A 27,494-nucleotide genomic window follows, 5' to 3' on the forward strand; every position below is an offset into this window, starting at 1 on the left:
CGTTCTTGTGTAATTTGCGCTTTTTTGGCACTCGTGGACCTTTAAAACTCTCGTTTCACTCGAGTTTTAAACTGGTCCACTCATGCCAAAAAAATCCCAAATTACACACGAACTCGTTAAATAAATAACTATTTTCACAACTTTTTCGACAGTTTAGGATATTGAATTGTTATCTATCCGATAGTTTAAAAAATCTTCCAACTTCGTTCCAAAAAGAGAAATTGTATCTCTTTTATATTATATTTGGTTTTTCTTTTTTTTGTGTTGGGAATTGGGAAACCTAGCAGAGAATAGAACCTAGTACTTTTTGGGGATTTTGAGCATGGTAATGGTATGGTTGCCAACCATACATTGGTTGGTAGTTGGTATGTTGGTCGTAAAAAATGACAAATGATGAAGATGTGATGTTAGATGTGTTAGATCAGATGTTTTCATTATTCATTGTTGCTATGCAATGTGCTCGTAATTTCCTATAAAGGAAATAGAGGTAAATAAATAGTTTTTAAAATATGTTCCCATATTTAATTTGAATCACTTTTAGACACTACCTTTCGCTGTACGCCATATTATTGTGACCCATACCAAGGTACATCCATCCTGCTTCTCGAAAATGCAGAAACAAACTTACTCTCAGAAGTTTAGACAAGAATGGCTACAAATGCCTGTGTTTAAAGACTGGTTGAAACCTAATGCTTCAGATAAAACAAAAACTGTCTGCCGATTCTGCAATCAAGACGTGTATGCCCACATAGCAGATCTGAAAAGACATATGGAGACTAAAAAGCACAAAAAATCTATCGCACCCTTTCAAAGTAATTCACAAAAGAAAATACATTTTCTCACAGAAAATCAACTTTTAAAGAAAAAGCGAGCGCAAGCTAAAATAGCAATGTTTATTGCTGTACACAGTACATTTAGAGCATCTGACCATTTATCTAAAGTCTGCACTAGTTCTTTTGAAGACAGTGAAGCAGCAGGCTTTAAATTGCACAGGACGAAGTGCCAAAATATAGTTGTACATGTAATTGCCAATCATTTTCAAGAAACGCTTGTTGAGGACATTCAAAACTCTTTTCATTTTAGCCTACTATTAGACGAATCCACAGACATTACTGTTAACAAAATGTTGGGAATCATAATTATTAATTAGGTATTTTAGTGAACCCAAAAATTCCATAGTTTCAACATTTTTGGGACTCATTGAGGTGGATTCAGGGAAAGCAGAAGATATTGTTAATGCTTTGATAAATCACCTACAAAAGAATAAAATAGATATTAAAAAACTTAATGGCATCGGAAGTGATAATGCATCCACAATGGTTGGAAGTGCTAGAGGAGTATATGAAATAATTAAAACTAAATTCAATCTTCCTAAACTTGTATTAGTAAGGTGTGTATGCCACTCTTTACAGCTGGCACTAAGTAAAGCTACTGAAAAAAGTCTTCCAAGGCAGTTGAAGTTTTTGGTAAAGGAAACTTATAACTGGTTCAGTCACTCAACAGATCGTCAAAAAAAATACAAAGAAATTTATCGCACTCTCAATGATGGTGAGGATCCTTTAAAAATACCTAAAGTTTGTGCAACACATTGGATTTCTATAGAACCTGCAATTAATAAAATACTCTCACAATGGATGGAGCTAAAAACTTTGTTTGAAATTACTAGACTGTCAGAACGTTCCTGTACTGCTGAAGTATTACATAGTTTGTATAATAATAGTACAAACCAACTGTTTTTAATCATTCTGCAACCAATTCTTCAAAGAGTTCAAGAAACAAACAAATTATTCGAATGTGATAAAGTTGATGTTACAAAACTACTGGATAGCTTACGTGACTTACTGAAATATTTGGGTTCAAAAATTATAATTCCAAGTGCAATACATAATTTCAATTTTTTTTCTGGAAATTGAAGGATATCGTCAATTTAATTGAGGAGATAGCAGCTCGCCTGCCATCAAATATTGACTTGTTAGAAAATTTGTCGATTTTATCTGTTGAAGAGGCACTGAAGTATCCTACACTAAAAAAACCAATAATAAATTTGGCAAAACAGTTTTATGATGATCCAAACATCATAATATAATAACACAGACAATACAGAGAAATTTTGGCAGGAACTTAATTCTTTCAAAGATGCTGGGAGTAGGAATAACTTCGCAGAACTGTGTGATCTAGCTAAATGTGCATTAGCATTACCGCATTCTAATGCTGCTGCGGTAGAACGCGTTTTCAGTCAAATGGATTTTTTTAAGAATAAAACTCGAAACCGTTTAAACAGCAAAACTACTAATGCACTTTTATTTATTAAATTTGGACTGTTAAACGCAAATTCTTGTTGTGATACATACCAGTTACCTGAGGAAGTATTACGCAAAATAGAATCAAACCAAACATAAATATGTTTGGTTTGATTCTATTTTGCCAAATTTCATTTTGTCAAATGACTGGAAGTGATAATCGTGACACCAATGATGATATTGATGACTTAGACTTAGGCTTAATTTGTTTAGACTTTTAAAACACTGCAATAAGTTTAAATGTGATATTATCTTGTTTTTTATTTGTTAAGAAGAAATGTTTTTTTTATCTTTTTGAACTTTACCGAATGTTTTTTATTTTTCTTGTTTTTTTCTTTAATAAAATTGTTATAAAACAATCATTTTTTTTATAATATAAAATACAATTTTATTTTCAGTGCTTTTTGGTGGAATTCTAGAAATCTTAAATTCAACTATTTCTAGTGCTTTATTTCTATCAAAGAAATAACAACATTTGCCGTAAAAGCACTAAATGTTCAAAAAATTTCGCCCGCGGCGAGGTTTTTTACGCAATCCAGTGCATTTTATATTAAGTTTTAATGCTTGACATAAATCAAGAGTTGGCAACCCTGACAACAATTTTAACAAATCTACTCTTGGTTAGACATAGGCAGCGCATGCGCAGTTAAAGATTCCTAAACTACGTTTACCCCGTGGAGGGAGAAAAGACTGGAGATGGCACTAATTCAAATACGTGTACCGGCCCGCGAAAACTACAGAGTCATAAAAGGTTTCTGAATATAGACGCTAGGCCAATGGCTTCCTTCGCCTTCCTCCCACGCGCATTGTGCTTCTTTATCTAGCACATTGTGGACTGGGTCATAAAAGGTTGTTGCACGTGCTTTTAGAGGGTACGGAATTTTAACATGGGAAGCATAGGAAATGCCATCTCCAGTCTTTTCTCCCTCCACGGTTTACCCAGATTTCTTGCTCAACATGACGAAATCAAACGTAAAACATGAATTGGACTTACCCCTTGTTCTCCTCGTTGTCTCTCCATTTTCTGAATTGCACATGATGACTGCATTCGGATTACACATTTTATTACCACAAACATTTGCTGTCAACTTAATAAACCACCAAATTTCACACATTTTAAAACGACGAGACTACAACGACGACGCTACCGGATGCACGTGAAAACAATGATGGTGGGGGCAAGCATACCAACCAAACATGAATTCCAAAAATTTTACCAATAACATCCGAACTATGAAACTCCCGTCATGTTGTCACACTGATCATTGTCAAAGCTGAAAAGCTGTTCTATAGTTCATTTTTTAATGCTGTAGAAAAAGTGGGGCAGCCAAATATACACTTTCAATAGTTCACTAGATTCCTATTTCAATTTTGTAAATTACTTCAATCCATGATGCCATATGCCACAATAAATGCATTAATGTCAATTTGTGTCAATGTGTCACAGGTATTAATTTAAAGGCTAGTTTGGCCAAAGGTTTTTATACTTGATTATTATCGATAGGCTGCACAGAAGAAATTATGTTCAACGAAAAAGTAAGTCGCCCTTATCTGTATTCGAAAAAACATGATTTTGAACATTTATGTATAGTACTTATTCCAATGTACATACTATTGCGGGCATAGAGCTTTATTGTCATTTTGAATTTGACACTATTCTAACCTGATAATTCGAAAATTTATTTCATAATAATTAATTAAAAAAAATATATGTATTGAGAAAAGCAGTTTTGTTTTCAGAATTCTTGTCACCAATTCAATTCAAATTATTTACAATATTAGTGCTACGCAAGTAAGTATTTGAAATCATTTGAAAATTTCAAGCCGGCGAACCTGTTGTTGATTCAAAAAGAGGTGCCAGAAAAAAGAAAATTTTTGATGAATGTTATTTTTGAAGGAAAAACTTGCTCGTAAAAATTTATTCGTACCATAATAAAAACGAACATTTTACTTTAGACGATTTACTTACTTTTGTAAAACAGGAATCAGATAATTAGAATTTAAGAACAGTCAAACAACATTGTACAGAATACATAGGAAAATGCGATACAAATATACAAAATGTAATAAAAGATGGATACTGTCAGAAAAACCACACATTAAAGCTCTAAAAATGAAATTTCTGAAACGGTATTTACAATATTTAAAATCCTGAGATGTTTATGTTTACTTAGATGAAACTTGGATATTTAAAAATGGTTCACCAATGCGAATGTGGGTATATACATGAAAACGATATACAGGCAAGTTCTAAAAAAGTTACAAGCGAAGGCCAGCGATTTACAATGTTGTGAATTTGGTTTTCTTGAGGGCTTGTTGTATATTTGTTGGTAGTAAATCTGATGAACTTGATTACCATATGACAACAAACGCTTCCAGCTCTGGAGAAATTAGAGAAGTGTGTAATAATTATGGACAACGCCCCATACCACAGTGTCCTTATGGAACAAGACTCAAATTTCAATTCCTCAAAATTAATAATGGTCGAGTGGTTAAAGAAAACCTATGTATAACCTATGAAGGAACATTAACTCTGGTCTAAAATTAAACCTATACATGGTACTCAATATAAAAAATATGTTATCGACAAACTTATCTGGGGCAGAGGTCATGAAGTTCTACAGCTCCCACATTATGAATGTCAATTCAATGCTATAGAACTACCCTGGGGATTTATGAAAACTTAGTATAATGGACATATTAGATCAGAATCAGGAGCTTCTTCTATGGATAATGTTTAGTGAGAAGTAGTAACTAATTTTAGAGCTGCAACGTGGAACTATCGTATCCCACATTATGAGAGACTAATTCAGCAAGAATGAAAGCAATTGATGGGAAATTTTTCCATTAATGATACCCCTTCTGTAATAATTTCACTTGATTCTGACGAATTTGAATTTTCCCCTGATTGTAACGACAATGACCATTAATTTCAGGAACCTATAATAATTATTATTCAATTAAGGGATGAAAACATTTAATGTTTACCTGTTTCAAGTTGACTGTTCTAGTGAGATTTTTTGGTCTTTCTATTTAATGTTGCATGTCTTCTTTTAAATTTAAACAACCCAGCCAAAATAAATTTTCATCTGACAAAATTTTACCGAAACATTCACGACGTACATAACCTCACAAAAACATGAAGCAAGGTACTATTGGTACACTTTCAATCAAAAGTTGTGTTTCAACTTGCGCAGGGTAGTCAGGGTACAGTTAATTTCAAAATTATAGAGTAGACCCGTACTTACGTTGCGGACACGGAATTTTAGAGATCAAATTTATGATTTTGTCAATTCAAAAAATGTCATTGTAAGCCACGCTTTATTGTCATTATGATTGACGTTCGAAACTACAGCGTGATCAACAATGAGTCTGTTGGCGATGAAACAATTGAAAAGTACTGGTGTTTTTTGTCTGGTAAATCGCACTGACTGAATTTTTTAACTTGAGAATCTTGAGACGACATTAAAAACATTTTTGTTGGTAAATTTCAAATTTGCCAAATTTCATTGACACCAACATACTACGTATACATCCAGCCATTAGTTCGGACTATGCTAGTGCGTTCTAACGTAGTCCACTTTAAGGCTCCAGTGGAGTAAAATAAAATTCCAGTTTCGAGGAAAGTGGGTTGTATACTCTGTAAATTTTGAGGGGTGTCAATCAGTTTGCCGGGGGTCCTTCGAGCAGAAGTTATGGTCATAAAATGCATGCATTTTCTGTCAGGTAGAAATGCCGACACAGGCCACGGCCGACAAACCCGTTCCCGTTATCCCATAAACCATTGGGCGCGTTCAGCAGACGAAACAGTTTCAAAACTGTTTCACAATTGTCTGATGAACGTACCGCTCTATGTTTCGCTCCAAACGTAGCGCTACGGAGCGGACACGGCGCCAACACTTCAATATTAGAGAGTTTTCGCGTTACGTTCCGTTAAAATAACCGGTACGCTATTCGCGAGAAATTACCGTAATCGTTTATTGTAATAATGAATCGGTTACGCTATTGCCTAGCAACACCGGCGTTAGCGTACACGGTTATCTGAAAAACGTAACGCGAAAACTCTCTATTCATTCAGCTGTTTCGAGATAATTACCACACCACTTTAATAAATCCTGATCAGAGATAACGTCTCTGCCCTGTACATCGCACAAAAAGTGAGGTTATGTTATCACAGTATTTGACAGCTCAGAGCTCAGGGTAGCAAAACATAGCGTAACCGTTCAGCAGAATCCAGAATAAATTTGGAGCGGGTAGCATGGAGCGGAAAACAATTACCGCTCAACGCTCCAACCTGCTGAACGCGCCCATTATTTCGGAATACCGACACTAGAAATACGGTAAAAGAAATTTTGTATTCAGAAAAATCATCCATTTGAAGTTCTGCGACAAAACAAAGCGAAAAATTGGAGCACATTATCGGGTTGAATGTTAAAAGTTGTGCCATGTTTATTGATAAATATAAATCATTTTTAGCAAAGAGATGGATTAATAAATTCGGATGCAATTCTTGAAATAAAGTACCCATTTCCCCCACGTGAAGTAACAATTGAAGAAGGTATCAAAAATAAGATTAATGATTTATTTAACGATGGATCATGAAAACCATATGAAATTAAAAATATTGCATCCGTATTATTAAACGTTGTTGACGTTGAGTTAACAATCTCAATGTCAAATAATTTAATTTTTTGGCTCTGTAATTACGTTTTGTAAATAGTGACATGCAGCTAACCAACATAATGCAATTTAGCAATGTTCAATTCAACGTGAACGGTGTTTACCTGCATGTCACTATTTACAAAACATAATTACAGAGCCAAAAAATAAAATTATTTGACCTTTAAATTGTCAACTCAACGTGAACAACATATACATATTAGGTACAGTTGATGGACAAATAAAACTGGGACAAAAATGACAGTCACATAAGTCAAAATTTACAAATTTGCCTCGTTTAATTACGGCTTTATCACAAATAGGTTAACTTTGGTATGGCATATTATATAGAGACTGACAAATATATTGACAATTCAATGGTCTGATTTACATAGATTAAATTTTAAGTGTCCCAGTTTTATTTGTCCACCGACCGTACAAGTGATACGTGTTACTTCGTTGTTTATACTCCTACCAAAGAAAAAATCAGTTCTGATTTAAAATATTTCATAATTAAAAGAGATAATAGATTCTGGCATGAAATTGGAAAAGGAAAATACTTAGAAACATTTTATTTTGGCACTTTCTTCCCGAATTAGGGGATCCTAGACTTCAGAGAGGTCAGCCAAATACTAAAAAATAGTTATAATTTTGCATTGTTAATATTTTAAAATTAAGTCAATTCGAATTTTTATTCATTTAGATAAGGATAAGATAAAAACATATTTTTATTAAAATTTAAAAAAAATAAATTATACTCTAAATAATGTAAGAAGTCTTGTCAAACGTGACAGTGGCGTTAATGCATGTGTAATTTCATTAAAAATCAAAATATTGAGTTAATAAAAGTTTCGATTTGTAACAGAAATGAAATGTGGATGTCAAATAAAGTAGTTTTGAATGTTCCTACTTTAAATTTTTAAGTCGTTACCATAAATGTCCATTAGTCCATATTTTTGCCGTGGGACTTCTTACATTATTTAGAGTATAATGACAGTTGATAAGTTGATTATCTGAAAAAATTGTAGTAAGTAATAACTAATAACAGTATGTGGATATTCTCTACCTTCTTGTTTACCTGCAATATTTTTGAGAAACATTTGGAAGGGTCGTTTCACTTTATTATACCTGAATCTTTCATATTGTAGGTAAAAAAAAATATTATTTGTTCGTCAAGTTTTGCATTTTGTCCTGTGCACTAAGAAGTTACTTGACTATTTACAGAAAAATATTGATAATCTTCGAGGGTTTTAATAGGGTCCATTATGGTCGTATGAATCCAGATATTTCCAGTAATTGCTGGCTTAGCAACCACTGGAGATTATATTCTGCAAGTTGTCTTGAGGGTATACGCTTTGATACCTTCTAAGAAAATGCTTACTGATTATTAATATGTGGTGGGGGTCAGTCAGTCAGTTTATACAAAATTTCCAAAATATTTTACCATTTGATTTGTGACTCTCTTCATCTGAAGTTGATTGACAAATACGAGATACTTGCTTTGCTTCTGTCGAAGTTATCTGCTGTAGCCCGCAATATAGTTTTATTTTAAACTATATTTTTTTTAATATAGGTTTTTTAATTTAAATTTAGTGTAGTAGGTACTATTAGTGTATATTAGTGGTAAGTTTTTTTTTTAGTAATTTAATACAGTTTCGTTTTAAAGTTAGTTTTAGTCGGTTTATTGTTTAGGAGTAGATAATATTTAGCATTCATCTTTTTTGACAAAATGGGGAATAATAGTAAATTATCTGTTTCGAAAAAACGAAAGAGTAGAAAACAAGGGGCACGCGATTTTTGGAAAAAACAAAGAATACGTTCCCAACGTGATAGTCAGCGCCACGAAAATATTATTGCTCGTGATTTTAGTAGTTCGGACGATGAAGTTTTTCTTATTGAACAAGATAATAATCCAAAAGAAAGTTTTGTTCTAGGGAGGTCGGAGGGTTGTTGACATAGGTCATTTACTATCAGCTTTGAAAAATATAAATCACAAAATTTATGGATGTGCTTTTTCTAATATTGAAAAAATATTTAGGATTTAAAAGTATTTTTAAATATAAATGTAATATGTGCGGTATTGTGGGAACTTTTAGTACGGAAAAAGAAAATATCAATATCCAAGTGAACGAAGCTGCTGTTTGTGGTACAGTTGCCATTGGTGCAGGATATACGCAACTCACAGAATTTTGTGCAGCCTTGGACATTCCAGTGTTTAGTCGAAAGACATATTTGCGAGCGGAAGAAAAAATTTTAGACATAACAGAAAAAGTAGCTTTGGAGGAAATGTTGGCGGCAGGTGCGGAAGAGCGTGCTCTAGCAATAGATGCCGGTGAAGTTGATAAAGATGGTGTACCCTATATCACAGTTGCAGTTGATTGTGCGTGGTCAAAGCGATCGTATAAGTCAAATTACAATGCTTTGTCTGGAGTTGCAACATTCTGCAATATTCTGAATTTTTAAATAGTTCTTTGTTTATATCATTTATTCAGGCTCTAAAAAGAGTTGCCACCTTGTCGTCTAGCCTTTTATACGACGTTGACAATAACTCCGTTGAATCTTACAATTCTATAGTAAATAAATTTGTTGGGGGAAAAAGAATTAACTTTTCACTCCGCGGTTCTTACCGCGGAAGATGTTTTGCGGCAGCCATAAGTTTTAATAACAAAAAAACATTTGTGTATAAAATACTGGAGAAGGTTTTAGGTTGTAATGATGTTGGTATTTACACCAAAAAATTTTCGGACCATTCATTGAAAAATAACTCAAAAGGCAGATAATAAAAGAAGGAAAATTAAAAAATTGAGTGCAGATTCAGATTACGGTGCTTGTTATAGTGGATTGGGTGATGAGGAAATGATGGATATGCCAGAGGCTACATATCAGAAAATAAAACAAGATTTTTTAAATGAGTTAACTTTGTGTGATGTTGCATCAATTCCAATTTTAACAATGGGGCAACGCAATAATGACGAGTGGGAGAGACTAAGAAATAATAGGTTAACCGCTAGTAATTTTGGAAGAATAATAAATATGAAACTTACCACGGACACTGCAAATACGATAAAAGATATTTTATGTCGCGTCGGAAAATCAAAATTTTAAAAATTGCCTGAATCGCTGCAATGGGATATTGACAACGAAGAGAAAGCAAAACAAAAATTTGAAGAAATAACGGGTTTAATGTTAGTTTAATGTTAGTTCGTGCGGTTTATTTGTAGACACCGAGAAAAAATTTTTGGGAGCATCACCAGATGGACTGGTTGATTTGGATTCAATTGTTGAAATCAAATCAAAATATTATTAAAAGAAAATGACAATTATATGTACAGTGGGGAGCACGGAATTTCGCACGCCAATTTGTACGTCATTAAAAAAAAACTATCTAGTCTAAGCTTTATTGTCATTATAATCAATAATGAGGTGGGATACGCATGATATATATGTGATCATAACTGATGTTTCACCTAAACTGTCACGCAACTGTCGCCAGTATCTCATTTTAATAAAATTAAGTCAGTGAAATGTCCAATGTGTGCGAAATTCCGTGCTCGCCACTGTACTATGGCGGACAATAAATTTAGGCCGGCAAATTTCTGACATTTCAAAAAAGTCAATGCAAGCGACCATTTATTGTCATTATGACTGATGTGTCAGTTTGTCAAACTGAAGGTTTTCAAGCTGTTTGGCGTTTCCTTCGCCTTTTTCGCAACTTACGGATCATGACGCACTAGCACAACTGATTTGTAGTAGCACTTCTCTCTGGTGCACGCTTCTTTTCACAATTTTAATTTTGATTATCGCTGTCACGATGACAAGAATGACAAAAATCGAAAATGGGGTTAGTTGAACATAATGCCAGCTTCACATTTTGATGTCAAGTCAATGACAGGCCGGCCTAAATTTATTGTCCGCCATAGTACCAGGTTCAAGGTCAACTGCATATTACCAATCGACAAAAATGTTATTTTATTGTATATACACAATGTGACTTAAAATATTGTATTATTGAAAAAGATGACTGTAAATACTGGTATGGTAAAATGATAGATCCTTTAGAAAAATTTTACATGAATGCAATGTTGCCCGAAATAATTGACTCGAGAAATAGCCGAAATTTACCTATAAGAAGCACCTTAAAAAAAGACTTATAAATTATAAAACATAACCATGTACTTATCTATACCTACCTATAACAAAAGTTAATTCTCTGATCAATCAACCACTCAATTATAATTAATAAAGTTTTTATTTCATAACAGCAAGAACCAACATAATTGTCGTAAATAATACGTGATTTCGATCGCACCGAACGTTTGCAGCTTGATAGTACTTGAAATTTTTTAATGTGTACCAGGAATTTTGACTCTTTCGATAACAAATGGACTATTGGATTTTCCGAGTCCTTCTTGGTACTTACCTAGGACCAATTATCCGAAAATAACGGTACCGTATATATTGTGATGAACCAAGTGAGTAATTCAAAAATCCCACCAAACGGCCATCTCATTTTTTTTTTACCAACATATGCAATGAAAATAAAACCCGTGAAATTCAAAAATGGCCAAGAGCGTCTGATCGTACCTCGTTAATTTTTCTACGTTGTGTCTTTTTTTTTACAAATTAAACATTAGCAGATTCGTTCCAACAGGGTTTGTGAACCACACCACAGGAGAGTGCAAATAAAACAACAAAATAATTATAACCAGCTATTTATTCAGTGTTATGATTTTTGTTAACACCGAGATCCCGGGATTAATGAATAATAAAACGTCTCGGGAGAGGGCACCCAAGTCTCCCCAAATGTGAGAAGACTACTCATTTAGAACTCTAGGAAAATGGTGAGCTCTGGCCATTCTCCTAGACCCCCGAATGAGGCTCCGCTAAAACCTCTCCTGAAAATACGAACAAGGCCGAAGTGACAACGTGGATGGGACAGTTATTGAAAATTGAGCAAAACTGATTTCACAAAAAACACAATCTAAATTTCAGGAAAAACAGAAGGGTCATGTACATTACAAACAATGCAGATTACCATTCCGGAAGTTCTGTGAAAAGGAACTCGGATTCAACTTACACCATGAGCGACGTTGCGGACCAGCATTCAGCAAGCCCCGCCAAGCGTTATGGTTTTTGGGTCTCTCTTGGGGCACAACATGTTAAACGATGGGTCGCGGGGTCGTGTTCAACGATTGGATGTTAGGAGAAACTAAACCCCGCAAACAGAGAGACACCCTCGCGATAGGGAAGAATTGACATTTACAGCAACTGGAAAATGCAAACGAAACCGCGACAAAACTTTGTTGACGGAGTAATCTAAGAATACTTTCAGTTTGGGATGGAAAAGTGGTAACAACCAATAACACATAGGTAGGGGAAATGTGGGTAAAGTGGCCACCCAGAGTAAAGTGGCCACCTATCATTTTTTCACAAGGCCATCTGAATCAAAAAGCTACGCTTATAAGGCCGTTTCAGTTTTCGATTTTTCCATATAAACTTTGTTTCTGTGACATTTCGGGCGGCAGAACCTTTTTGCGCTCCATCTACCGATTTCGAACGCAATCGATTGAGACTTTTTACTTTGAGGTTAAGTGCTTAAAACGTCAATTAAAACATGAATGCAATAAAATATCCAAGATCCGAGCTTATTTTGGATACATTCTGGACTAGCAAAATACTAATAAATTAGAATTGCAAAAAAAACATGAAATCATAACACAAGGTAGGTTAAAACAATTTATAACTTTAATATTTTTCTGCAAAGGAGTTTGTTCTGGATTGCACATTTCTCCTTTAATAAATCTGTTTTTTCTTGACAAATTTGTATTATCTAAAACTGGTTTCAGCGTTGCGGTTATTATCAGCTCGCAGATCTGATTTTTATGTACCAGACAAAATGAAAGTATTGGAATTTCTAGCAAATGAGGGCCCATTATCTCAACCATTTGGTGGCATATACTCCGCAGAAATACTATTTACTTGAATTCATTTGGACGTCATTGGAACAGTTGGAATGATGAAAGACTTTACAGGATTTTGGGGTACAGAAATTTCAACCGGAGTTTCAGTGGGCAAAGTCTAAAAAACAAAAACATTAATAAGATGACAGTAATTAATAACTGGAGGTCGAAAAATGAGAAGAGGAAGTTTTCTCATATTTCGTGGTTGACTTCGCTTCTATGTATATTTCATGTAGCAATAAACACCACAACCCTTTTTTAATTATAGATACTTACAAAAATAGAAGGACAAGGCACAGCATCTTTACATAAGCGTCGTCTTTTGGGGTTTGTAATTATAAAGTCTTGTTGAAAATGCTGCTCACAAATTTCTGAGTAATCCGTAATTTTTGTAGTCTTTTATATTACAAATACAAATTAAAAGGTTGTGCTTATCATTGTCTCCATAAATTTGCTTCCCGCAAAACGTTTCAAAAGCTTCGAACCATTTTTGTCTTTGTTTCATATTGCTGCGAATTTCAAATAAGCAAACATCTTTTGCCCCACAAATGAAACACGCTTTTACCATTTCATGTAAAATAGAAGGGTAATATTTTAAATTGCTGCCAATATTGTAGCTTTGATTTTTTAATCGGCCACCGAGGGCGCGCAATAAGGTTCTGCCTTCTTTTGTTTTATGGCCACTCTGCAGAAACAATAATCATGTACAGTGGGGAGCACGGAATTTCGCACGCCAATTTGTACGTCATTAAAAAAAAACTATCTAGTCTAAGCTTTATTGTCATTATAATCAATAATGAGGTGGGATACGCATGATATATGTGATCATAACTGATGTTTCACCTAAACTGTCACGCAACTGTCGCCAGTATCTCATTTTAATAAAATTAAGTCAGTGAAATGTCCAATGTGTGCGAAATTCCGTGCTCGCCACTGTACATTGAAACGGCCTTATAAGCGTAGCTTTTTGATTCAGACGGCCTTGTTTTTTCAAAACTACTACTGCCATCTTTCGGCATAACCACAGAATTAGTGTAACATGCACTACAGTGAAGTTGGCGACCAATTAAAAGCATAGAACAGAAATCTGTCAGCTACTTTTTTCAATTTTGCACATTTGTGTAAGTACGATGTTATATTGCAATTGTCTTTGTTAGGTGTTTAGTGTTGTGTAAGATTTTAAAAAGTTATAAATTTTGTTTCTGAGTGTTAGTATATGTTGTCAGGTAAGTATCCATGTAGTATAGTCAATGATTATAAAAAGGATATATCGTAGGTTACGGCATTTATCCTAAAGGTACTATCTGGGGCAAAGTGGCCACCAGTGGCCACTTTACCCATTCGCCTTCTACTGTGTAAATTTAATTTTGTTACAGAAAATGCCAAGGAAGTATGAAAGAAAGTTGTTGCGTTACACTTGGTTCAGTAAGACGGGAACTGGACTGCTGAACTGAACTGCCGGGTGTGATGCTGGGGTGGAATTTGATTCCTCCTGGTGCCTCACAGAGCGGTAGTCGGGGGTTTGGGTCGCCATCTATCGGTGATTGCTGATGCTGGTGGAAGTTCCATTGGGATCGTCTAAGGCTCGTAGGCAGTAGCTGGTGATGCCATCTTCAGGCGATCGTTGGGAAATCTGCCGATAGATCTACTGGTGGTTGCGGATGTATTGTTGGTTGCAGTGACTGGCTTCCAACAGGTCGCTACATCACCCCCCTCCCAGCGGGATGGTCGCGGAAGCGGACAGGACGTTGGATGTTGAGTCCAGATCGCGTTTGTTTGGTGTTGGTGTCTGTTGTGTTTGTTGCTGTGTTTGGTGGAGTGATGGTGGGTTGTGGTGGGTCTTCATTGGCGACGTATGCGGGTTTGAGACGATCTGTCGAGACGGAGGTCGGACGACCGTTGAGGAGCAGGCGGAAAGTTCTGTGATCACGGTGGAGAACTTTGTAGGGTCCGTCGTACGCCGGTTGAAGAGGAGGTTTGACTGCGTCGTGGCGTAAGAAGACGTGGCTGCAGGTTTCCAAGTCGCGGAAAGTGAAAATTTGTTTGTTTCCGTGACTGCTTGTTGGTGTTGGACGGAGGTCGTTCATCAATTTTCTGAATTGTTGAATAAATTCAGGGTCGCTGAGGCGTGATTTGCTAGGGTTGAAGAATTCTCCAGACAGACGAAGGGTTTGACCGTAGATTAACTCGGCTGTTGTGGCTTGTAGGTCATCACGCCACGCGGTGCGGAGGCCCAACAGAACGAGGGGAAGCGCTTCTGTCCAGGTTTCGGCGTGGCAAGTGAGGGAAGCCTTTAGTTGACGGTGGAGTCGCTCAACTAGTCCGTTGGCCGCTGGGTGATATGCGGTGGTACGGAACTGGGTAGTACCACATATCTTGTTGAGGCAGCGAAAGAGTTCGGATTCGAATTGGCGGCCCTGGTCGTTGGTGAGGCGAAGAGGCGTACCGAACCTGGAGATCCAGCCTGCTACAAATGTTTGTGCGACGGAAGCAGCGTCGATGTTGGTCAAGGGGAATGCTTCGGGCCACCTGGTGAAGCGGTCGATGCACGTCAGCAGATAGCGGTACCCGTTGGATGGAGGTAGGGGGCCTACTATGTCGATGTGCACGTGCTCGAAGCGGTGATTGGGGGGTGCGAAGCGTCCGAGAGGAGGCGAATTGTGACGCCAAATCTTAGTTCGCTGGCATTGGGTGCATGTGCGGGTCCACTGGCGACAATCTCTCTTGATGTTGGGCCATACAAAACGATCTGTAACAAGCTTTGTAGTGGCACGAATGCCTGGATGAGAGAGGTTATGCAACGAGTTGAAGACGGGACGTCGGAGGGTTGGTGTGACAAAGGGACGTGGTTCACCGGTTGTTGTGTCACAATAGAGTGTCAGGTTGGTACCAGGGATAGTGATCTTTTCCAGACGGAGGCCTGTGTTGGCGTCTGGGCGAAGAAGTTCCTGCAGTTCGGCGTCGTTTTCTTGGGCCATGCTGAGGGCGCGGAAGTCGCCGGCTGAGGAGATGCTCCCAATGCGTGACAGGGTGTCGGCGGGGATGTTCTCGGGGCCTGGGACGTATCTGACATCTGTGGTAAATTGGCTGATGAAGTCGAGATGGCGAAACTGACGCGGTGTACACTTCTCGGGTTTCTGTGCGAACGCGAACGTCAGTGGTTTGTGATCGGTGAATATGAAGAATGTTTGGCCTTCCAGCATGTGACGAAAGTATTTGATCGCGGCGTACACGGCGTAGAGCTCGCGGTCGCAGGCACTGTACTTAGTCTGTGCTGGAGTTAGTTTCCTGGAGAAGAAGGCAAGCGGTTGCCAATCGTTGTTGACTCGCTGTTGGAGGCAGGCGCCGATACTGAAGTCGGAGGCGTCTGTAGAGAGGGCGAGGTCAACTCCAATGATGGGGTGTGCCAGGAGCGTGGCGGTGGAGAGACTTTGTTTGCAGTCTGTAAATGCTTGTGCCATCTCTGGGGTCCAGTTGATCGTTGCTTTGCTTTTCGTTTTTGGAGTGAGAACAGCGTGAAGAGGAGCTTGGAGACTAGCTGCTTTCGGGATAAAGTTCCGATAAAAGTTTATTAGTCCCAAGAATTGCCGTAACTGTTTCGCTGTTTCCGGTCGCGGGAAGTTTGTGATCGCGTCGGTTTTTTCGGGCGTCGGTCGGATGCCACTCGCGGAAACGATGTGTCCAAGAAATCGGATTTCGCGTTGGCCGAACACGCACTTGTTACAGTTTATGAGGATGTTGAAGCTTGCGAGTCTTTCACACACAGTACGGAGGTGTTTTAGGTGCTCTTCCTCGTTTTTGGATGCGACGAGGATGTCGTCTATGTACACATAGCAAAATTCCAGGCCGCGTAGAACGGTGTGCATGAAGCGCTGGAACGTTTGTGCAGCGTTGCGGAGGCCGAAGGACATATACATGAATTCGTACAGTCCGAACGGTGTTGTGATTGCTGTTTTCGGGATGTCTTCGGGTGCGATTGGGATCTGGTTGAAAGCGCGCACCAGATCAATCGTCGAGAAGATGGTGCAGCCAGCAAGGTTTTGAGAAAAGTCTTGAATGTGCGGCACGGGATACTGGTCGGGTATGGTGCGTGCGTTGAGGGTGCGGTAGTCGCCGCAGGGTCGCCAAGAGGAGTCTTTTTTGGGTGCTAGGTGTAGCGGTGAAGACCATGGGCTTGCTGAGGGGCGGATGATGCCGTCATTGAGTAGTGCCTGAAATTCTGTCTTGGCTATCTGCAGTTTGTGTGGGTCCATTCGTCGAGTCTTACAAGAGATAGGAGGTCCTGGCGTGGTGCGAATGTGATGCACGGTGTCATGTTTGAGGGTGGTTCTGGTTTGCTGTGGGTTGGTTAGTTGCGGAAATTCTTTGAGCAGGCGGAGATATATTGAATCAGTGACCGCAAGGAGACGTGGAGGATTGGTCGCGGTTATGGTAGAGACGGTACGGACGCTGAGGGACGTCTGGGTATCGATTAACCGTTTGTTGCGGGGGTCGATCACTAGGTTGAAGTGGCTCAGGAAGTCCATTCCGATGATTGGGTGTGTGACCGCGGCTACAATGAATTTCCAGGTAAATTGTCGTCGTACACCTAAGTTGAGATCCATGGCTCGAAAACCAAAAGTTGTAATGGTGGAGCCGTTTGCGGCGTGTAGCTGGAACTCGGTTGCGGCGGGACGGTAGCGTAGCTTGTTGACGGGGTAAACAGATATTTCGGCACCGGTGTCCACCAGGAATCGCTCTTTTGTGGCGACGTTGACTACGAAAAGGCGGCGTTGCTGGGGTACCGGACCAATTGCCGCCGTGAGTGGTCCAGTACTTAGTTTTCCGTTTGGTAGGAACAAGGCTGGGTGCATTTGGTCGCTTTCCCCTTGAAGCGGTTGTGGTACCAACAGATTGTGTTTTCTGGTTTGTCTTGTTGTGCTGCTGGTCGTGCTGGTGATTGGTTACGGCGCTGCTGGCGGTTGCATGCTTTGCGGAGCTCGGCTACTTCTTTACGTAGTTGCGCGAGTTCTTTGCTAAGGTCGGTTGATGTTGCTGCTATTTGAGTGGCGTCAATGTGTGGCGCAGTGGGCAACATCTCGTGGACCTTGTCTGCGAGTTCAGCGAGCTTGTCCAGGGTGGAGTCCGTCTGTGTGGTCAAGATCACCTGAGTTTGGTGCGGCAGGCGATTTGTCCACAGGGATCGCAGAAGGTTCTCTGGTACTGTCGCTAGGCTTCGGAGGTGCCGTAAAAATTCAGAGGGCTTGCGGTCCCCTAGGTCTTCTCGTTGAAGAAGTTGTTGAATGCGTTGCTCTTCGGAGCTCGACAGGCGGGATATTAAGGCTGTCTTGAGTGCTTCGTACTTGTCGCTCCTAGGTGGTGTTTGCAGAATGTCGCGGACGACTTGTGCGTTCCGGAAGTCAAGGTTGGAGACCACGTAGTGGAACTTGGTGGTGTCGGCCGTGACGTTAGCTAGTGCTAGTTGGCTTTCAAGTTGCGAGAACCAGAGTGCGGGCTCGTTACTCCAAAATGGTGGGACTCGAACTGTGACGCGGTCTACCTCAGGGTTGCGGAGCGCAGGGGCCTCAGTCTGCACGGAAGCTGTGGATTCGCCGTTGTTGGGCATGGTGCGCAGTCCAGGAGTCAAAAGTTGGTAATCACCACACAACACTCGCGAATGGTAACTACGTTGGCAGACTGGACTGACACTACTGGGGGCACTTGGGAGCCACTGAGCACTTCTGGGGGTACTTGGGTACACTGAGCACTTCTGGGGGTACTTGGGTACACTGAGCACTTCTGGGGGTACTTGGGTACACTAGGGAGCACTGAGCACTGGGGTCACTGGGGTACACTGACTCACAACTGAAGCACTGGAAGACACTACTGAATCACTACTGGAGCACTGTTTCTCGGGGTCACCACTGTTGCGTTACACTTGGTTCACTAAGACGGGAACTGGACTGCTGAACTGAACTGCCGGGTGTGATGCTGGGGTGGAATTTGATTCCTCCTGGTGCCTCACAGAGCGGTAGTCGGGGGTTTGGGTCGCCATCTATCGGTGATTGCTGATGCTGGTGGAAGTTCCATTGGGATCGTCTAAGGCTCGTAGGCAGTAGCTGGTGATGCCATCTTCAGGCGATCGTTGGGAAATCTGCCGATAGATCTACTGGTGGTTGCGGATGTATTGTTGGTTGCAGTGACTGGCTTCCAACAGGTCGCTACAAAGTCAAGTCAGGCATCATGGGAGAGTGAGGCCATGGCAGAGGCTATTAAAGCCGTTAAAGAAGGGAATATGCCCTTCCAAACTGCAAGTAAATTATATAATATCCCGCGAAACACTCTAAAAAGAAGAGTTTTGGATAAAAATAAAGATGCAAAAAACGAAATAAAACTATTAGGCTCTATCCGACCTGTTTTTACCAGTGATCAAGAAATGGAAATCGTTCAGCATATTGAGGAGGTGGAAACACGTTTCTATTGTTTTACTAAAAAGGAACTTAGATCTTTAGCTTATCAGTTGGCTGAGAAAAACGGTCTAAATCATAATTTCAACAAGGAAAGTCAACTTGCTGGAGAACATTGGTTGAAAGGTTTTCGTGACAGGCATCCCAACATTAGTCTTCGCACACCTGAAGCCACCAGTGCGGCTCGTGCCAGAGCCTTCAATAAGAATAATGTAAACAAGTTTTTCTCTTTGTTAGATGAATGTTTTCGTCGATTTCCTTATAGTCCTCATCGAGTTTTCAACGTTGATGAGACGGGTCTTACGACAGTGCAGTCAAAATCAAGCAAAGTTTTTGCTGCAAAGGGAAGAAAACAAGTAGGCAGTCTCACATCAGCAGAAAGGGGAATTTTGTCAACAGTTGTAATATGCATGTCAGCAGGCGGTATTTTTGTTCCTCCAATGATAATTTTTCCAAGAGTCAGAATGAAAGAGGAGTTAATGGATGGAGATCCACCAGGAACTGAATTTGCCTGTCACAAAAGTGGATGGATGCAACTAGAAATTTTTACTAGGTGGTTTACGCATTTCCTGAAGTATGCAAAACCCACAGCTGAAGACCCTTGCCTACTTATACTTGATGGACATGTCACTCACACAAAAAACCTGGAGTTCATAAATATGGCACGTGAAAATTTTGTCACGGTTTTGTGTCTACCACCTCATTGTAGTCACAAGTTACAACCCCTAGATGTGGCATTTATGGGACCTCTTAATACGTTTTATGTCCAGGAAATCGAAAAATATCTAAAGAATAATCCTGGAAGAACAATTTCCCAATTTCAAGTCAGCAAACTATTTGCTGGGGCATATCTTCGAGCAGGAACACCTACCACAGCCATAAATGGGTTCCGACGTTGCGGAATCGTACCCTACAACCCGCACGTGTTTAGTGATGCAGATTTCGTTGCATCTGAGGTTACTGATAGAGATGAAGCTAGTGAACAACTCTTGGAAAACGCAGAATCTGTTGAAATAGTTGAACAAGTTAACTCTATAGAGAATCCACTTCCTTCGACTAGTAGACAAGTTGATCAGAATTCACTTCCTTCGACTAGTAGACAAGTTGATCAGCAACACATGCACGATTTAAATAGTGAACCAAGCACATCAGAATTAGTTGTCAGCCCAAAAGACATTGTTCCGATTCCAAAGTGCCAAAGCAGAACAAATCAAAAAACTAGAAAAAAAGGTTCTACTGCAATAATTACAGACAGCCCTTATAAAAACGACTTGGAGACGGCAAAAGAATCCAATAAATCATCAGCAGGTAAAAAGCAATTGTTTTGTGGTAAAAACACTAAAAAGACACAAGCCCCCAAAAGAATGAAAACCGCCGCTAAAGAAGACACAAGCAGTGACGATGATGACCAGGAAGATGCAGAATGTCTTAATTGCAACAGTTTGTTTTCTCAATCCAAGAAAGGGGAGGGTTGGGTGAGTTGTTCACTTTGCAAAAGGTGGGCACATGAAGAATGTGCTGGATGTAATGAAGATATAGACATATTTTTATGTGATTTATGTACCTATACTTAAACAGTTGATAATTATTATACCTACTTTGTTTCTACCGTTTATTTTTGTAAAATAAGATAGGTTTATATTAAATGTGATTGTGTTAGTTACACATTTCTGGACTGGCCACTTTACCCCATATCTGGTGGCCATTTTACCCTAATATGTGGGGTAAAATGGCCATTTGCACACATTTATTTAAAAATATCGCAATATAAACAACAGTAAAAATAGGATTCTGGACACTTCACTACTGTTAGATAAATATTTAAGGCATTATTTGTCCTCAGTTCTGCAGTCATACTGCTCTTTGTTTAATATTACACAACGTTCAAAGCTTAAGGTGGCCACTTTACCCACATTTCCCTACATAAAAATTTAAAACCACAGTCCGGTCGACCCTAGCTTAATTGAGCCGGTTTATCGACAAGGGGGCGCCCTGAATAATATGGAGGGCGCCCCGGGACTAAACGATGGAAATAGCTAAATGTAGAAGATCCCTGGATAAGGAAAAGCCCGCGCAGATACCTGAAATATAAACCCAACTGGTTGCTACCGGGACGGAAAATGGAAACTTTAAAATTTTGATTAAAGTGTTAAGCAATAAATAGATACTTGTTACACCAAAAGCGTCACTCGGAGTAATTAAAAAGGGGTTGGAATAAAGCGCTCGATATTTAAAACGGGTTTGCAAAGTAAAATATTCAAAATCTTCTATAAAATATTGGAAATGCAAGTATGTGATGATCCGTATTTAAATGAATTTTGCACGCTAAAATGAATAAATGCTCGGTAAATCTCATTCTGTTTAGCACGGTAAAAATAATGTTTGGCCGATAAATTGTGCTCGATAAATTTGACAAATTTTGCATGATGGAAATTCAGACATGTAAGATATTATGTAGGTAGTTGCTACATAACCTAAAAAAATTTGCTCACGTTTCATACAGTGTACCTACATACTACACAAATTATTTATAGAATAACTGAATTAGACTTAATATGAGTAACAATGGAGCTAGATGAAGTCGGTGTAAGTTCTGTGGGTCTTGAAAAAGAACAAACATTGGATAAGTTACCGGATTATGTTAGTAGTTCGGATGAAGATTCAAATATTGCACCTTCTACTCGAAAACGAAGAAAAAAACGGACAAACAGTGGAAAAAAGAAAAAGTATTTAACACCAAAGAATTTGCTGAGCAAGCGGTGAAATCTGAAGGAATATGGAGCCTCTATCACAAAAATGTGGACAAAGACGGTAATATTGATAATATTTATCGTTGTAACAGAGTCAAGTTTAGAGGAGAACAGTGCCAATCTGGTGTTTACTTGAGTTATCCGTGCCATAACACCGAGATAATCCTGTATCGATCCAGTCTTGCACATACCTGTGACAAAATACCCACAAAGTCTAAGAAAAATGAGATTAAAATTTTATTTGAATTTGATAACAAAGTGAAACCTAAAAAAATATTGGAACTCTTGCAAGACAAGGAACTGGAGTTACCAAATATGACAGATTTGAAAAATTATTTGAGTTTGTTAAGAAAACAAAAATTTGGACCCCACACTGTGAGTCTTGGAGAATTAGAACTGTTTGTAATAGACCACTGTACAGTCCCCGAAGATGATAATAAGGGCTTTATTGTCTCATACGAAATAAACTACGATGAACCGTCATATTTTCGTTTCTTTGTTTCGTCGAAAACTTTATTGAAGTTACTCTTAATGTGAATCATATTCACGCAGACGCTACCTACAAACTGATTTGGCAGGGTTATCCTGTATAGGCGAAACAAATGACCGATGGTGGCGCTGCAATCGTGACAAATCAAGGCCGTCTGAATCAAAAAGCTACGCTTATAAGGCCGTTTTATTGTCCATGATAATTGTTTCTGCAGAGTGGCCACGAAACAAAAGAAGACAGAACCTTATTGCGCGCCCTCGGTGGCCGATCAACGAATTAAAGCTACAATATTGGCGGCAATTTAAAATGTTGCCCTTTTATTTTACATAAAATGGTAAAAGCGTGTTTCATTTGTGGGGCAAAAGATGTTCGCTTATTTGAAATTCCGAACAATATGGAACAAAGACAAAAATGGTTCGAAGCTTTTGAAACGTTTTGCGGTAAGCAAATTTATGCAGAAAATGATAAGGACAACCTTTTAATTTGTATTTGTAATATAAGACACTACAAAAATTACGGATTACTCAGAAATTTGTGAGCGGCATTTTCAACAAGACTTCATAATTCCAACCTCCAAAAGACGACGCTTATGTAAAGATGCTGTTCCTTCTATTTTTGTAAGTATCTATAATTAAAACAGACTTGTGGTGTTTATTGATACATGAAATATGTCTACATAGAAGCGAAGTCAACCACGAAATATGAGAAAACAAAATGAGCTTCCTCTTCTCATTTTTCGATCAATTACTTATTAGTTTTCACAGTCATAATCAGGAACCTCCAGTTATTAATTACTGTCATCTTATTAATGTTTTTGTTTTTTACATTTTTCCCACTGAAACTCCGCTTGAAATTCCTGTACCCCAAAATCCTGTAGAGTCTTTCGTCATTCCAACCATTCCTATCACATCCAAATCAATTCAAGTAAATAGTATTTCTGGCTTCTCCAGTACCACTGCAAAGTGTTGACCCAAAAGCTGAAACGAACAAATTGTTTAGTTAAATTAAAAGATTTAGAGGAAGAGAAACGTAAAAATTCAAAAAATATGAACTTAATACATAATATAATTCAAAACGCTGATGAGAAGGCCATCTTTCTGATGGATCTTATAAACAATTATAGCAAAAGAGTACCGAGATGGTCTGAAATATCAGTCAGAACGTGTACAGTATGGAGATTCTGTTCAGCTAAAGGTTACGGGTTTTGACATAACAACTTAACAAAATTACCTTCAAAATCAACAATTTTGAGATATCTTGGAAAATTCGACGATCAAAATAATGAATGTATCCAAAATAAGCTCGGATCTTGGTTATTTTATAGCACTCATGTTTTACTTGACGTTTTAAATATTTAACCTCAAACTAAAAAGAGGAAAAGTCTCAATTGACTGCGTTCGAAATCGGTAGATGGAGCGCAAAAAAGTTCTGCCTAAGGTAACTAGATCAACACACTACGTATAAAGGTACCGCCATCATTGATTTTTTATGCCTGTCCTTGTCGCACAATCCACTCAAACTGGGGATAAAAAAAACACCATCTAAAAATGATTTGACGTAATTTGACAAAAACTAGTGTCATTATTCTGCTGCATATTTAATAATTCTAGTTCAAGATTCATCTAACTTATTATTTCGTTACAGTTTTCGTTTGTGTTTAAGTATTGTCATTTATTTCTTTGTTTTCGTTACATCTTTTAACTTGGTTCAGTTACTTGCGTTTATTTTAATACTTTAACATGGTCAGTAACAAGTGTTGTGTTAGCGGCTGTTCAAGTTCTAGAAGAAATGGATTTAAATTGTTTTATGTTCCAAACGGTAAGACACCCGTTACATATACTTATATACAGTAACAAGCTACGAGTATTTAATATTAGGAGTCAAAAACAGAGTACGGAGGGAACAGTGGCTAAAAACATTGAGACTCACTACAAATCTGCTGTGTAAGTATCTACATAATAAAGTAAAGATTTAGTTTTTCTTATGTTAGGTGATATAGATAAGTGGCTACAGTATACTTAATATTATTTTCATTTGCAGAAACGTTTTAGTAAGTAAAGATGATTTCTTTTGAGCTGAAGATTTGCAGCGATTGAAACCTGAAGTTTTCCCTCATCTGTTACTGTAACCTATGAACATAGGTATATTTAATATAGGTATTTTTGTGTCTGATAGTTTAAACAGCTACCTATACCTATAACTTTTTTTATTATAATAGTTACATTATTAATATATTTTATAAAACACAAAAAAGTCAAAATGCGGAGGCGAGACGCCGGTAATTATGTTGATAAGCACTGCACTATTACTTGATAGTATTATCCGTAATAGTGTATGTACTCCGGCAAAATTGCCGTGCCGCCGGGTGGAGGTGGGAAACGAAAAAATATTTTATTAACAATAATTATGTACTGTTTCAATACCTAAACTGTTTTCCTTGATTTTAGTTGCTGTAGATCATCTTGCAACTGAATTTGTTCCCCAACTAAACCCTAATCCCGAAACTCCCTTTAACCAAAACTACCCTTTTACGAATCTTCTGAGAAATATTAATTGTGGTCAAAATGTGGCAGTAAAAGTATGGGAATGAGAAGAGCAGTTCAAAATATATTTTGATATTGTATTTTTAAACGATTAAAAATTTGGTAACTTGTTTGGGTTTTATTAGTGGTTTTGTAAATTTTAATTAAAAAAAATATCTACAACCAGTAAAACATTTCAGTTAAAAAATTTTGATTAATAATGGGCGACATAACCTAACAAATTTTTGACATTGTAGTAATGCCATTATTTCATTAAAAAAATCCCCAAAACTATTGTCTTCCTTATTTCACTTATGAAATTTGCATTTGATATCTTTATCAAGTTAATGAATAATAACAAAAGAAACAAACCGGATCACGACTCTTCACCAGAAACAGAACAGAAACTATTCCGAGGAGGTACCCAAGTGGGCAGAACACAGCTAAAACAAGAAAAAACAGAGGACCGAAACATGGAGGAAATCAAGCAAATACTGCTGGAGTTGAGCAGAGAAGTAAAGGAAATGAGAAACGACATCAGTCAAAACAACAAAGAAATGAAGAGCCTCAGAGAGGATGTAAGAACCATGCAGGTGAACTGGGAGAAGGAAAAGCTGGATCTGGAAGAAAAGATCACGAAAACAGAAGAAAAGATAGAAAAACTCGAAAAGGACAAGATACGCAACAACTTGATAGTGACAGGAATGCGGATGGAAACAGAAGACGAAGAGCTACTGAGAAACACAATGGAAAAAAAGATAAACAAAGAGTTGAGCCTAAACGTGAAAGTAAAGAAGGTGTACAAGATAGGGCAAGATAGGTATAACGTGGAAATGAATAATTGGAATGAAAAATTAATGGTCCTAAAGACAAAAGGAAAACTTAGAGGAAAAGAGATTTACATTGATTCCGCATTAACATTAACGGAGAGAGAGATTCAGAAAAAGATCAGAGACTTCGCCAAGAAAGAAAGAATTAAGGGAGACACAGTAAGAGTAAAGTATCAGGGAGTGGAAATTGACGGTAGGAGCTGGAAATGGAACAAAAAGGAGCAAAAGCTCATGAAAGTAGGAGAAATTAAGGCTCCAAAAAACTGAGAAGCGATACAGGAGGCACAACAAAGACGACAAGGCAAAAGGAAAGGACGACGCAAACGGAACGTGAGGAACAAACTGAACCGACAAACCCGGGCAAACGAGCAAAAAAACCGAATAAAAAGGGAAAAATGAAAAAGAAAATCATCAGACTGGGCACATGGAACGTAAGAACAATGTTACCGCCAGGGAAGATGTCCGAAACAGCGAGAGAAATGAGAAGATACAAAATCGAAATACTAGCAATACAGGAAACAAGATGGTCAGGAAAGGGAAAGATAGACAAAACCAACTACACACTATATTACGCTGGGGAGAAAAAGCAAGGGAAGAACGGAACAGCATTTTTAGTAGGAGGGGGGATAAGAAACAAGATAATGCAATATGAAGCGGTGGATGGAAGAATATCGTGGATCAGAATCGAAAACAAGCAAGCAAACATAACAATAATAAACGCTTATGCGCCAACAGAGAATAGCAAGGAAGAAGAAAAAACTAAATTTTACGACAAACTGGAAAAAGTATGTGAGAAAGTAGAAAGAAACGACATCTTAATGATAGTGGGGGCCTTCAATGCGAAGATAGGGAAGGAGGAACGCAATGAAGGTGTAGCAGGGAAAGAGACAATCCACGACACCACTAACGACAACGGAGCGAAGATTTGCGACCTAGCGGCAGCAACAAACACATTCATTGTTAGCACGCAATACAGACATAAAAGAGAGCACAAGATAACATGGATGATTCCAGGGGGGACAGAGGGAAACTAAATAGACCACATGCTAATCTCCAAAAAGTGGAAAAGAATAATACAAGATGTTAGGACATACAGAGGGGCAAATGTCGACTCAGACCATCTCTTGGTTGTCGCCAAAATGAGGATGAAGGTGGTCAAACAAACAGGAGGCAGTAGGAAAAATGGATGGGACGTAGAGAAACTAAACCACACGAGACACAACGATGAGTACAAAAAAGAGATGAGAAAAAAATTAGAAACACGAGAAGAAGAAGTAGACATTGATGAAGAGTGGAAGAACCTAAAAGAAAGCATAACAGACACGGCAGAAACAGTGCTTGGACGAAGAACAACAAGAAAAAGAAAGGAATGGTTCGACGAGGAGTGCGAAAAAAGAACGGAGGCGAAGAACCAAGCCAGAAACAGATGGTTAAAGACGGGAAACCAAAAAGACTTAGAGAACTACAAAGAAAAAAGAAAAGAGGCTACCAAATATTGCAAACACAAAAAAGAAAGTTTGATTGGGGAGCTTATGCA

The 27,494-nt window shown here is 38.3% G+C and overlaps 4 protein-coding genes and 2 long non-coding RNA genes across 12 annotated transcripts in view; 4 read left to right on the top strand and 2 right to left on the bottom strand.

The window, feature by feature from the left end:
• The window catches only part of LOC138130038 (uncharacterized), a 48,586-nt gene extending 42,791 nt beyond the window's left edge, over positions 1–5,795 (bottom strand). For 6 of the 7 annotated variants that reach the window (XR_011159483.1, XR_011159487.1, XR_011159474.1 and 3 more), the window contains exons 1-2: positions 5,289–5,795; positions 3,295–5,240 (exon numbers count right to left, since the gene is read on the bottom strand). This is a non-coding gene — a long non-coding RNA (uncharacterized lncRNA). The remainder of the gene's footprint in view (positions 1–3,294; positions 5,241–5,288) is intronic. The other variant, XR_011159478.1, reaches the window with a different exon arrangement.
• A 6,517-nt stretch (positions 5,796–12,312) lies between these two features.
• LOC138141383 (uncharacterized) lies at positions 12,313–13,353 on the top strand. Its single transcript, XR_011163126.1, has 2 exons — positions 12,313–12,681; positions 12,806–13,353. It is a non-coding gene; the product is annotated as an uncharacterized lncRNA (long non-coding RNA).
• Positions 13,354–17,902: 4,549 nt separating this feature from the next.
• On the bottom strand, positions 17,903–18,524 carry LOC138123922 (uncharacterized). Its single transcript, XM_069038811.1, has 2 exons — positions 18,006–18,524; positions 17,903–17,956 (listed from the first exon to the last, which is right to left on the bottom strand). Exons 1-2 carry the CDS (start codon positions 18,522–18,524, stop codon positions 17,903–17,905), a joined length of 573 nt encoding a protein of 190 aa, XP_068894912.1.
• Positions 18,525–19,110: 586 nt separating this feature from the next.
• Positions 19,111–21,026, top strand: LOC138132160 (uncharacterized). The gene is made up of 2 exons (XM_069049567.1): positions 19,111–19,577; positions 19,631–21,026. The coding sequence occupies exon 2, from the start codon at positions 19,776–19,778 to the stop codon at positions 20,937–20,939; it is 1,164 nt and encodes a 387-aa protein (XP_068905668.1). The 5' UTR covers positions 19,111–19,577; positions 19,631–19,775; the 3' UTR covers positions 20,940–21,026.
• A 4,574-nt stretch (positions 21,027–25,600) lies between these two features.
• On the top strand, positions 25,601–26,224 carry LOC138123997 (keratin, type I cytoskeletal 18-like). The gene has a single exon (XM_069038933.1). The coding sequence runs from the start codon at positions 25,601–25,603 to the stop codon at positions 26,222–26,224; it is 624 nt and encodes a 207-aa protein (XP_068895034.1).
• A 173-nt stretch (positions 26,225–26,397) lies between these two features.
• On the top strand, positions 26,398–26,991 carry LOC138124072 (craniofacial development protein 2-like). The gene has a single exon (XM_069039039.1). It carries the CDS (start codon positions 26,398–26,400, stop codon positions 26,989–26,991), a length of 594 nt encoding a protein of 197 aa, XP_068895140.1.
• Positions 26,992–27,494: the final 503 nt, after the last annotated feature.

This window comes from Tenebrio molitor, chromosome 1, assembly GCF_963966145.1.
Source record: "Tenebrio molitor chromosome 1, icTenMoli1.1, whole genome shotgun sequence".
NCBI classification, from domain to species: domain Eukaryota; kingdom Metazoa; phylum Arthropoda; class Insecta; order Coleoptera; family Tenebrionidae; genus Tenebrio; species Tenebrio molitor.